The 13,797-nt window shown below is 37.0% G+C and overlaps 1 protein-coding gene across 3 annotated transcripts in view; it reads left to right on the forward strand.

The window, feature by feature from the left end:
• The window catches only part of phf21b (PHD finger protein 21B), a 62,567-nt gene that overhangs the window by 28,970 nt on the left and 19,800 nt on the right, over positions 1–13,797 (forward strand). For all 3 annotated transcript variants that reach the window (XM_032589761.1, XM_032589762.1, XM_032589763.1), the window contains exon 2: positions 4,707–4,751. In XM_032589761.1, coding sequence (XP_032445652.1) covers positions 4,707–4,751 — 45 coding nt within the window. The remainder of the gene's footprint in view (positions 1–4,706; positions 4,752–13,797) is intronic.

Consider the following 13,797-nt stretch of genomic DNA (forward strand, 5'->3'; position numbering starts at 1 on the left):
AAAAACCAGAAATTTGATTATCGCCCAGTTCTGGTCTGAACCTGGAAACTTCACACCAATTCTTAGTCATTTAAAACCAATCTGAGACACTTGCATCAAATCAAAGTCCAAAATTGACTAAAATGAGAGTTAAGCTGGAATAAGACGATCTAAAACAGAACACTGGTTGCTTTAAACTCAAGTCATATCTAAAGTTTCTCACATATGAACCAAACTGGTCCAGAACCAGTTTGAAACCAGTTTGAAACCAGGCTACTGGAACAGGCAGGAGCTCTAAAAACCTTTCAGATTTTGAATAAATGAGTTTGGAGTCATTTTATGAGCAGAAAAACAAAACATATCTGTAAATTTAATGAATTAATCAAATGGATAATATTGCTTATAAACAGAATAGATCTTAGATATTTTACTCTTAATTGGACGAACAGTTGGATTATGGCTCAGATTAATCCAGATTAATCCAGCTCTGACCATTTGATGAAGGAAACCTGCTTCAGTTTTATGTTTTTTATTTCCTCTGCCGACGTTTTCATCCGAAATGTTTACACAAACCAAACTCAGCTTCGTTTTCTGCAGGTTTCTTTGGGGAGATATTGATCTGGAATAAAGCTGCTGATGAAATGAACCGAAATGAGAATGAAATCTCTTCCAGCGGTGTTTAATGTTTCAGGCTGCAGTGAGAAACTCTGCAGAGATTGAGTCAGAAAATTGCTTCTTCAGTAGAAACCGGAGTTCAGTGAAAATTGGAATCCTGTGAAACATTATGTGCTGGAACATTACACGGAAATGATCAAAGCTGGGAGGAATTGCTCTTGTTGGAAAACTGAATGAGGAGCACAAAGGCTCCATTTCACTCCCAAACCTCTTTCTGTGGGAGAAAAGCCGAAGCAAACAGACTCCACCTGCAGGTTTCAAAAACACGCCGAGAGGATTCCAGGAAGCGTTCCTGTTGTTTCGATTCAGGTTTAACACCTCCATGTTTCTAAATGATGGCTTTAGTGTGATTCACAGCCATTGTTCAGGCAGGTGAAGCCGACAGGAGTGACAGGATGATAATGATGTAAAAGCTTGAAAGAGCTTCGGCTGAGAGCTGCGGCTTTTAGTTAAAGGTCTGAACAGAGCGGCTCATTACGCCCATCAACGTCCATTTTTACCTCCAGATCCGATTCACTTCGTCTTAAATCCATGAAAAAATGTCAGATTATCAGTAAAATTAATCCAAAAATCTGTCAGTAAAGGATGCAAAACCACATATTTATCAGACCATGTTTAACATATTTGGACATTAAGAGGCAAGATGTTAAAATAAATCTCTAAAATCTCCAAATATTTTCAGGAACCTGGAATCTGCAACATTTACAACCTAAAGAGACGTTTTTACTCTCCGCCCAGCAAAATAAATCTCATTAAAAACCGCAAATGTCAAATAACGTTTTTTAAAAAGTTGTTCATTTTTATTTTAAATCCTAAAAGTAGAAATAAAATTGTTTCTTTAAAGACTACAACAAATTTGGCAAACTAGATATTTATCTAAATTTACAAGATTTACATATATATTATAAGGTTTTTTGTGATTTGATAGCAAAATAGCTCTTTATTTATAAATGTTGCAGCTCCTTGGTCAAACCCCAGATTAGAACTAGAAGAAACTCCTCAAACACCTGAAAGTGAGAATTGGCACTAACTTTTTCCCAGCTTGGAAACACATTTTGAAGTTAAATATGCATTTATAACTTAAATATGTTTTGATTTATGTCCTGTAAATACTGTCAACACTTGTAAGAAATCATCCTGATTTGATGCCTAATCATGCAAAGAAACGCTGAAATCTTCCCGGTTTTTAAAACAAAATCTGGTTTTTATGCTTCTCAGGGTTCAGACTGCTGACAGGTTTCTCACTCCATAATGATGTCTGATAATAACAGCTTCCTCAGGTGTTTCTCCTCCATCAGAGATAACTCTGTCAGCAGGATCTCTGATCAGCCTCTCCAGCCTGTAATGGATTTTTTTTGTGCTTGCTCCTTCGCGTTCAGCCGCAGAGACGGAAGACAATTTCATTTACCTGCAGCTAATGAAAAGCTAGTTTTCAGTGTGATAGTGGGTCGCCGCCTTCCTGCCTGCAGCTGAAATGAATGACTGGGTCATCTGCAGAGGCCCGTCTGCCGCGCCGTAAACTCAAACCGTTTTCCTGCTGTCTGCGGCTTCCTGACGTTTCAGAGGAAAAACAGGCAGGAGCAAAAAGAAAGAGGGAAATCTGGTGAAATCGTCCTGCTCTGAATGGCTGAGACAAGATGAGTGGGCGCCTTGGCTTTAAAAGCTTTCCTGTTTTTAGTCATTCAGAGGCTGAAAAACAACCAGTGAGTGGTTTGTTTGTTTAGTTTAGTCAGGAAGGTGTATGAAGAGTTCAAGTTCAGAAGCATTAAGGTGAAACGAAGGCAAGGCCACAGAGTTTTCTTAAAGAAAAGCTGATTTGCTTCATTCATCCCTGAGCAGATTATTGGGTTTGTATCTTGGTGTTTAGAAACGTGTCTGAAAAGATTTTGGTTTGCAGAACAGATTCATTTCTTTCATTTCTTTGAGTTTGGCTGCAGAAGGAACATTATGGACCAGATGCTACTGAAAAGACGTGAGCTGATTAAAAAAGCTTTTTATGACGGTCAAATGTCCAGGATTAATGAAGAAACGCACTTCTGTCCACCGTCTCTTCTGTTTGTCTCATTGCTTCTCTCTTTTTCTCTTTATCTCTTTCTTTTCATTGTCTCTTCCTCTCTGTCTATTGCTTTTTCTCTTTTCATCTCTGCTCTCTTTCTGTCTTTTTCATTGTCTCTCAATCTTTCTCTTTTCTGTCTCTTTCTCTCTTTCTATTGGTTCATCTCTTTCTTTTGTCTCTCTCTTTTGCTTTTTCTTTGTTTCTCTCAGTCTCTCACCTTCCCTGTCTCTATATCTCATCTGTCTCTCTTTCTCCTTTTCTGTCTTTTTCTCTGTCTGCCTGTATTTTTGTCTCTTTCTCTCTATCTGGTTGGCTCTCCTAGATAGATATAGGTAATCTTATTGATTTATTTTTATGGCCATTTCATTTCTACATTAGTAGAAAATGAAGCCAGGATACAGATCTGTAGCAAAGATTGTGTTTTGTAAAACTCAGTTGTATTATTTTTATTTAGTATTATGTTGATTTAAAAAAAATATTGGAACCCATGAAGAAGAAAATCTCCCACGAATTGATCCCGGCAGGAATTAATTTTATTATTGAAATAGTTCATCTCTTCTTTAAAAAAAAAACCCAGCATGTTTGGTATAATTTAGGTATTATAAAGTACCTAAATTGTATTTTATTTGTGTGTGTGATGCGGTTGTAGGGAAAACTTTCAGTTTGTTTGTTTTTTTTGCGAGACCTTTCTGCTGTAAGTTCACCAGATGTTCAGTGGAAGAAAATCTGAAACTTTTCTTAATCCTGGGCTGTGATTGTCTTCATGATAACTCTGTTTTGGTGGAAATAATCAGATAATAATCCTGATGTTATAATCAGGATAATAATAATCCTGCTAATAATCCTTAGAGTTCTTGGGTTCTTTGTGGCGTAGCGACAGTATCTGAAGCTGAATGAGTCTCTGGTCATTTTCACTGTAACTTCCTCCTGCTGGAGCTGTGAATATGTGTGAGCCACACTTCTAATTGAGCGCCGACATGTGGGCACATGTTTGGTCGTCATGCTGCTGTCGCTCTGGGGACCGGCCTCTTTCCTCCGCCTGCAGCTCCTTACACCTCCTCCACCCATCAGACGGCCGCCTGTCGTTTCCTGTCTCTGACCTCCAACACCTCGGCCCGTGGCAGAAATTACTCCTCAGGCCGGCTTGTCTGGACTCGGCCTCTTCTTTGTCTTCTTAATGTAGATTGTTGATGGAAATGCTTTTTTCTTAGTATGTTTCTTTCTTTTCTAATGTTCTTTTAGTTTTTACCAAATTTTCCCCCTTGGTGTGACTACATCAACCCTTTTTTAGGGCTTGCATTGGGAGGGATGTATGATTTTAACATTTTAACACATCAGACCAATATAAACAACCAATATTTACTTCCATCTTGTTGCCATTTGTTTCTAGAGGATTGTGGGAAGTCTTAGGCTGCATTCACAGCAGCCATGTTTAGTCCGCTTTAATCCAGCTCCAGTCTGTTTGGGTAGAAAGTCTGGTTTGTTTGGGGAGGTATGATCGCGTAATCGAACTCTGGTACGCCCACAAACCTCGATTTCTGTTCGGTTGAAGTGAACTCTGCAAACCGCAACTCCCTGCTGTTTCCAGATTTCCCCCGTGTGAAAAGCAATGCATACAGAACAAATTTATCAGCCTGACTGTCGTATCAGGAAAAAAATAAATAAAAAGGTAAAGTCTGGACCAAGTTTTTATTTTCAGATCAGACGTTTGGAGCTCGCAGGGTGAGGAAAAGGAAGAGGAGGAGGAGATCATCAGGAGGAAGGAGAAAATAAATCATTTTATTTCCTGATTGCTCCAACCTCCTGCTCTGCCTCCCGTTTTCCTGAGATTCAGGAATGATTTATGGGAACATTTTGCTCCTCTGGTCTTAGTTGACTTGTGTAGATTAATTCCGGTCATTTGCAGCTGCAACAGCCAATAAAACCAGGTTTTATGGAGTAAATATTAATCTCTTAAAGTAATTCTGTTCCTGAAGGTGTTCCTCTTTCTTTACAGAACCAGACGTTGTGCAAAGGCCTCAATGAGCTTCAGAACGGCCAGGTAGGCACCTGCTTTCTTCCTCTGATCAGCAGTGGTGGCCTTAAAGGGGATGTGTTATGTAAAATTCACATTTTTCATGTTTCTGTTCTACCATTTGGGTCTTAACTGCTTCTAAAAATAGTCAAAATGTAAAAACAAAAAATAACACCAAGCTGTTTATGGCAATAAGTCTTTTTTTTTTTTTTTTTTGGTGTCTGGAAAATGAGCCGTATCAAAAACATCCATAATGTAACATTACCAATCAGCAGCTGCTGCCCGTTACCTAGCAACCCAAGCGGAGTTTTGCCCGTTACCTAGCAACTGAAGTGGAACTCCAGCACATTTGTGCGGCTGGTTTTACTGGTATACAATGGCTGCTGGAAAAGACAAATGTTTTGTTGTCGACTTACCATCCAGAAACCACTACTTTCTTTTTCTCTGTGCAGGAGGCTCCACTTCTGCTTTTCAAAGATGTGCAGTTGTATAATTGTGCATTTGTTTGCAGCTATTTTTGTGTGTGAGTGTAAACGTTGAGTTTGAGGGCACGGCTAGTAGCAGCTTATTTACATTTAAAGTGACAAGAGGCCAAATTATGCTAACAGCTTATTTTCTAAGAATGATTATGTTAAAAAAAAATGTAATGAACATGTTTTGAATAGGCCATAGACATGTCATAACCTGTTCCACGATGCATAATGGGTCACCTTTTAAGTAAAGTACAAATGAACAGAGAAAATGTCTTCTGCCACACGTCCTTTTTTCCAAAAATAGTTAAGAATTATTGACTTAAAACAAGTTTTCATACGTTGCTGAAAAGTTACTTGTAAGTTAGTTTTACTGAGATATTTACACTGGAAACTAGACCAAAAGTACTTGGTAAGACTTTGTGTTTTTGCAGTGAACTGGATAAAAGATGGTTAATCGTGAGCCTTTAGTCGCTGTACTTTCAGCGAGCGGCTCTTTAACGGTCTGCAGCGACTCTCTCCTCAGGCTGCAGACCAGAGGAAGGGAGAAGTGAAAGGATTCATTATCCGTCAGTTTAATTTCAGCGCTGCGATTCATTACGGAGTGGAAGTCGATTCTGGCCTGGCGTTGCGGCTGCGCTGCGTTCTGCAGGAGAGACGAAACCTAATTAAAAGTCTGTGATGGGTGGATAATTGTTGCAGCGCAGCAGCGTGTGTAATTAAGGCTGGATCGCTTTTACAGGTTTATGTTGTAAATATGCATTTTATCTCCTCAGCTGCTTAAAGCAGAATTATTATATAGTTTCTGCTTACAACCGTCAAGTTGTAGGAGCTGTTTATATCATTACTGCTGTTGTTAGCTTAAGGAAGTGATTAAAGCGCTCCTTTAGTCTAACAGGAAACAGGAAGTAGAACATCTCTGATGAAAGCAGCAGAGCAACAATTCGCCCAGGTTTGGGTTTCTCTGAGCCAAGATCCTTCAAAAAGCCGAAAGGAGGGAAGAGTACTTTCCTCGGTTTCCTCCCTGAGGTGTAATTAGAGCCAATCAGGAAGATCAATTCCAGCATCATAATACAGCAGAGAGGAGCTGCTAAATGATCCAGCCGGTTCCTCTGCATTTAAAGAGGCAGTACCATCTAAAATCAACTGATTGGAGCTTTAATTATGTTATAATATTATTTCCCATCAAAAACAGACCTGGAATGTTGCTTTGATTATTTCATGCATGTTTGGGAAAATGCCTGTTAGGACCTAGCCCCGCCTTCAGGGATGAAGCTCCTCCCCCACTCAGCTCCTGCAGACTAGCCAGCAACAATTAGCAGACACCTAGTTTAACTTCACATCTGCTGAGCTCATTATAGCAGCTACGTCTCAGAGCAACTCTGGTTAAAAATATTGTTAAAGGGTTAATAAAAGAGCCATGTTGGGATGACATCCTGGAGGCGGAGTTACAGAAAGAGCAGGAGTTTTTAAAGAGACAGAGGCCCAATTTTAGAATGTTAAAATACAAAGTCCAATTTCTTTTTATATATACTTTATATATTCAGTATTTTTTTAACAACTGAAATTAACATAGTTAGTAAAATCTTGGCATGAAGTTTGTACGTGTGAAAATGTCTTCAAATATCAAACCATTTGAATTTAGTTTTGTTATATTTCACATTCAAGTTGAGGCATTTTCAAGTTCAATAAACAACTTTTAAAAAGCCCCAACACCAAGAATACAACAAATTTCAAACTATTGCTTAGAAAATGAAATAAATGAATTCATTTCTCAAAATACAGGAAAAATGTAATTTTTTTGTATGAGAACTAGTCTGCAATTATCAACAGATAATTTTTGTTTATTAATTCACTCAGATGTAATTGCAATGATCTGATCTTAAAGTCAAGCTGTGATCGCTGCAGGTTTTGTCACTTTGTCAGCCTGAAGTGTAAACAGTTTGACAGAAAGCAGAAGTAAAAGATGCAGTGCAGGAAAAGCAGACTCGGATCCAGCTGAGATGATGGCCGCCGCCATCAGAGGGACGAATGGAGAGGAATAAATGTAAGAAAATAACCAGGAGACCCAAAATAATCTTCCTCCTCCTCCTCCTCTAAGCTCCTGTTTTTTCCTTGGAGCACAGAGTGAAAGAAGCTAATCTAAGGCGCCCCGCTGCAGACGTGGAAAGTGTTCACTTCACATCCATTCGGCCAATATTTACCTGCTGGCTCAAACCAAACGGCTGATCCTGGAAGCTGTCGCGTTCAGCGAGGCGAGAAGAAGATAAAGAAAGACTGGCTGCAGAGAAACGGAGCTTCATACCTGCTAAACAAACATAGATACGCTTTCAGACGGTTTCAAAATGACCAAAACAAAGTCTGAGGACAAAACTCAACCTTCAGAGGTTCCTCTGTTCTTCCTTTAGGCTTCCTGAAGGTTTTTCTTGCTTCAGCAAAAACACTTTTGTCTGAATAACTGTCAGATAATCACAAACTTGATTTTCCTGAGACTAGATTTTAAAATTTTCTCAAAAGTGTAGTGTGTATTTTTCATACTGAACCCCTTTTACTTTGACACCATAAAATAAAATCCAGTAAAATAGTCTTATAATCAATTAATATTTGAAAATTTAACCGTATAATTCCAGATGTCCTCTGAAGGCTTCATGCGTTTGTTATTCCTAGATCACACTGCAAGATTTCCTCGTCTTGCAGTCTTACGGACGCCTCGATTATCGGGATTAAGACTGACGCGATTAATCCGATTAATCAGTTATTGAAATAATCGTCAACTAATTTAGCAAACCTAATTTGAAATAGAATTGTCCTCTGAAACAGGGGATTTCTTCATCATTACAGCTGGAAACACATGAGCCTGAAATGATTAATTGTGATTAACCGATTATTGAAATAATCGTCAATAATTTTTAATCTGAATACTCCATTTAACGATTAATTGATTACTAAATTAGTTGGCGATTATTTCAGTCGATTAATTGCGATTGTTTCAGCCCTAGATAGAAACAGTCCCCAAATTGATCAGCAGAAGAAGCCTAATCATCCTTTGCTGATTTAAATTGATATTATTTTATTTCACCGTTATGAACTGTTTTCATAAAGAGGAAACGGATACATCAGGAACACCATCTGTTGGGTTATTCTGGGAAAATCGTATCATCTGTCATTCGATGTGTTTGTGTTAACGGATCCTTCTGAGTGATTCAGACTAAAGAAATCATCGCCTCACCCTCCCCTCATGAAGACCACCCACCCCAGTGCATGTTGGGATGTTTCCTCTTCGCCCCAGGCTGAAGGAGGGGGGTTGTTGTCGGGCGGAGAGCGTCCCTTTGTCCGCTTCTCGTCCCTCTGGACGCCTGCAGGAAGTTCTCAGATGTCTGCAGAGACGCAGACGGACCGGCCTGCAGATGTTCACGTTTCTTCAACACAAACTGCGTTTTAAAACGATCCCAGAGTTTCTTAACCTCTGATTTAGTGCAAAAGTTTTCCTCCAGGTAAATGCTGTAAGCATCTGGTTCTGGGATCTTCTGAAAGCTAAAAGTCTTTATGACTCCAGATATTCCTGCTGGTGTTGGGATGAATCCAGATTCAGTCTGAACACATCCAGGATCCAGATTAGGATGTTAGTCTGAGTGTTTTTTGTTTCTGCTCTTTGTCTGCCTCCATTGTCTGCAGGAGTCCATCTGCTGGCCTCCTCTTCCTCCCCCTCCTCTTCCTCACTCTTCCTGGCCCCTCAGTCTGCCTCCCCGTCCTCCTTCCTCTCGGAGTTCAGGAGCATCGTCAGAAAACTTTATAAATCTAAAATATTTCTTTATTTTGACTGTTTAACACAAACACATCAGATAGCAACAATTAGGACAGTGGTGGAAAATGTTAACTATTGACAGACCACATAATTCATAAAATAAAATTTATTTTTCCCCATTTTTTTATGAAATCTCTAAATCAACAAAGATCCAAAACATTAAAAAGGCTTGGGACTGACTGTTGCCTTATTGAAAGAAAAACAGGAAATTTCCAAATTTTGGGGGCCATCTGTTGTTTTCTATTTTGTTGACAAATATTTACCATTCTTGACTTTTGGTCAGGGGCTGAAAAAAAATAAAAAATTCTAGGGCCACACTTTGAACACCCGAGAATTATGATTGTTTTAAAGACGAGTTTGAACACAGACTAGGTTTAGATTTTTATGAAAAAGAGCTTAAAATAAATTAAGTGATTTTATTTCAGCTCCACTTTTTGCGTCTATTTTGTTTTGATAGCAAAATTAAAATCTACTTAGTCATTGACTTTGTGATCCATATGGCAATGAACACAAATTTAGCTTTTTAAGTTTTATAAAGAACAAAAATGTTTTTATGTCCAATCTGTCTGTTTGCTGTTTTTTTCTCATCTTATTTTTTCTATATTTAGATTTTGTAAAGGGATTGAGAAAAAAAATATTGCACAATTCTTAAAATATTGTAAAAGTAGCACTAAAAATGTTTGACATTTTAGCTGTCAGAAGGAAACATCTCCTGTAGCAGTCTGTATTGCAGCGGTTTTGAACAAGCGTCTGACTGAAAACACTGCTGCATTCTTTATCATCTTGTTCAGCTGCAGTAATGAAATAATCTGTTGAATAATTCATGGATTAATCAATTTACTGGATACTACTGTACGTGTGAAATCCCAAGTTTTTCTTAGGCCTCATCCAACTTCATTTATTTAAATGAATGTAAAAACTAGAGTCGGGTTGTCGCAGCTTCGTCTTGATGAGATGTCAGAATGTTTTAGTCTCTTGTTTTGATATTCTTAACATTTCATCTGATTTAAATCTGTTTTACACCACAGTAAGAACAGTTACATTTAAATTTTAACTGCCAGTGGGAGACTTCAATCTAATTTAAGGAAAACTTTCAGTAACAACTTAAATATTGACCTTTGGAGATTTTTAAGGTTTTTTTTCTCCAGGTGTCATCCAGAATCCAGCTTTTAGTTTCTCCTCTCTCCTGGCTTGTCTGTGTGGAAGATAAAACATTCAATCCATGGCGTTTGCTCAACAGATGTCCTTAATCCCGGCTAATCCCGGATGTTAAACGGTTGTTTTCTCTGTGGCAGAGCGTGGGGCTCTGAAGCTTCCCAGTTGGTCTCCCTCACATCCCCTCTGGTCCGTGCAGATTTTACATTTCCTAAAATAAGATAAACCCCAAATTATTTCCCTAGACAGACACTTAAATAAATAACTCAAGAACTAAAATAAATACATCAAATTAAAATATGAAGTTAATTAAATATTCTATCATGCTTTTACAATGTCAGTCAAAATATTTTTATTTATTGAGAGGTGAAATGAATAAATGATTTTATTGTTTGTATTAAAAGTGAATGCTAAGAAAAACAAATTGTTTCATAAAACACATCATCCATCCAATCTAAATTCAGAAAGTGAAGATCTTAATGGTGGAGGAAAGCGTTAGAACTGTTTGAGAGGAATAGCTTGGAGAACCAACAAACCGGCAACCTATGAAGGGATTTAAAAGCTCTCTGTGGTGAACCCAGTCTGCCTGTATCTACACACACTTCAGTAAAAACTGTAATCCAAAAATAAAACTGGCAGCGTTTAGACAGGTGTTTAAATTTCTGCTCCAGTTCTGACCTGCATTTTTACACTGTTTCACATAGAAATGTGTTCTGTGTCTCTCTGACTCTGTCATAGGAATAGTTTATATTAGTGAACCATTCAGTGATTATGCCTGGAAAATCTAACTTTTCTCCATATAAATTGGTATAAATTTACCCTATTTTCTTATCTGATTAACTTTATGCTCACAAACATCATCTGAGTTGCCTCAGGAAGTAAACAGTCTGGCCCTTTACTTGCTGCATAGAGGATCTTTGGGGATAGTAAGAGAGCTTACTCTGTTGCATTTTCATTAAAAATGTGTTTTCTAACAGGGAAAAAGTCTCATCCTGATAATAATTCCTAACAGTAACATTAAGAGATCTGTGGCTAAAAAAAAAACATTTTTTAGAAAAACAGGCTTTCAGTATGTATAGGCTTTTTATTCTGACATATATGTAGTTTAAAATAGTTTAAAATATATTATGTTCAGTTAGAAAGAATTAAAACTATTTTTATCCCATTTTTCATTTAAAAAAGTGGAAAATATTCAGTTTAACTTTAACCTATTTGATCTCTAATTGAGCCAGTAATTCCTTGTATTACATGGATGAAGCTCCTATTTTTTCTTTTTCTTTATTGTCTGCGGTTAATAAAAGCGGAGCGGAGATTCACCTCTGCTTAGCGCTTCGTTTCAGATGTAGTTTGACCTTCTCTGCTCCTTGCGGCGGCTGCCGGTCGATATTCTGAGCTTTGGCTCAAGGTTTGAACTGTTGGCTTCACAAATAAATGTTTTCATGACAGCGATGACCTCCAGCCACATCCTGCTGCTGCAGCAGGTTCTGATCGGGCTGTTTGGTTTCTGATCCACTCTGAGGAAACTCCAGACTAAAACAGTGGAAAGATAATTATAAAATATGTTATAAATAAATAATAAAAAAAAACATATAAATAAAATACAAAAAAATAAACTAAATATATAATAGTATAATGTGCAATAGTTATAAATAATATATAATATATATAATAGTTATATGAATAATAAAAGAATGAAAAATAAATGCTAAAACCTGGCAAATTTAAACTATGTGTCACAAAATTCATTAAATAAAAAACTAAAATAAAATTTTTGTAGTTTTACCTGCTCAATAATATTTTAAGAAATTATTAAATCTTTAAAGAACCAAAACATAGAAAAAGGCTTTAGATTGTTGCCATGATAAAAGAAAAACAGAGAATTTCTAAATCAGTTGATTTCTGGTTTGTCAGACAAATTTTTACTGTACTTCACTTGTAGTCGGTGCCCATCAAAAATTATTAAAAGGGCCAAGAAATGGCCCATGGGCCACACTTTGAACACCTCTGCTATAGACAATATATAAATATACACAGTGTGCAAACTTTATTATTGATTTAAAACTGTAAATAGTTAAAAAATAAAGTAGCAAAGTAATAATCAGTAGAGCGTGTTATGTAATTAGATTCTTAAACATGTTAGTCAAGATATTATATGAAATGTTTATAATTAATAAAACAAGATAAATTCACATTGCCAGTAATAATAAAAGTAAAGTTACAGAATAAAACCATAAAAAGAAAGTGGAAATAATGAAATATTTCTCTTGAGCAATGTGGCAGAATTCAAACCACTTCCTAAAACTTGTATTGGACAGGAAATCAAAATGTCCCTTCAGTATAAAAGCCTCCTGCTGACAGAATGAAGACCCCACTCTGAGCTTTTAATTTGGAAACGGGTTCAGGTGAGATGCTTGAGTGAAATTGAGCTGCTGTTTGTCTTGCCTCAGTGCGGTTGTTGTGGTCAGGACCCCCGCCGCTCCCCTGATGTCTCTACATTAAAATAAAATCCGAGTTCAGCCCGACTCGAGCGGAGCGGCCATGCTGTTTCACTCCTAATGAAACCTCGAGTTCTGAGCGTGAGCTTCGATCATTTAGGCTTTTATTGAGAAGAAAAGCAGACGGCGGCGATGCGTTTTCGATTAAATCCCTGCAGGTCAGCATGAAGCTAAAAACGACTCGTAAGCTTTTCTGACACCTTTGATTATAAAGAGAAAAAATTTTATACAAAAAAACAGCCTGAATGTAGCGAAGAAAAAAAGAAAATCTGTTATTTTAAAAACTAATATAAACACAACCTGTTGATAAAATGAGACTAAATAAGTTCAGAATCGAGGTGGACCGTACAATAAATTATGTCAACAATCTACTAAAACCAGAGACCAGGCCTTAATTAAATAACTTAAATAAATCTGTGTTTTTTCAAATAATCTGTCTTTTTTCCATAACTTCAAACTCAAAATATATGGATTAGATTAGATTGTTTTAATTTTTGAAGTGTGTAATGTAAGTTTGACCTTCTGGTCTTTGTAAACTGCCTTCATCATCACCACCATGAAGGATAATATCTTGACTTTTTAAAAAAAATAAATTTAAGAAAGATATATGATTCTGAAATTCAGCAAATAGAAATAATCATGGAGAACCAGGAATTAGACTAAAATCGATAAGCAATATTCTGCTTTTCACTTTGAACATGAAAGTCAGTCGGCCCAAGGCATATGCGAGTTAAACGGTTGCTTAAGGCCTCCACACCACCAAGGGGCCCCCAAGAGCATGACTTGATTTTATTTTATAGTGATTGATCTAGGCCTATCACAATGGAAAAAATTTGGGATGATAAATTGTCCCAGAAGCTACTGCATTAAATGATAATATTGTTAGTCTGAGACCATTTTCAGTTAATATAATGGTAATAATGCAAGAACACATTTTCAAAGATCAATGAACTTTCAGTTCTAATGAGGATTTAACTGGAAGACATTTTAAAATATTTAAAAAACAAAATGAATTATGAAATCTCTGTAAACAAAACTGTCCTTTAAAAAAGGGACTAGTTGAGTATGAAGTGGTAGAAAGAGAAAAATGATAAATTATTTGCTTGTTTAAATTTAATATACGATTAATTTATTTATTGCGACAGGCC

The sequence above is a fragment of the Xiphophorus hellerii genome, chromosome 17 (assembly GCF_003331165.1).
Source record: "Xiphophorus hellerii strain 12219 chromosome 17, Xiphophorus_hellerii-4.1, whole genome shotgun sequence".
NCBI lineage: Eukaryota > Metazoa > Chordata > Actinopteri > Cyprinodontiformes > Poeciliidae > Xiphophorus > Xiphophorus hellerii.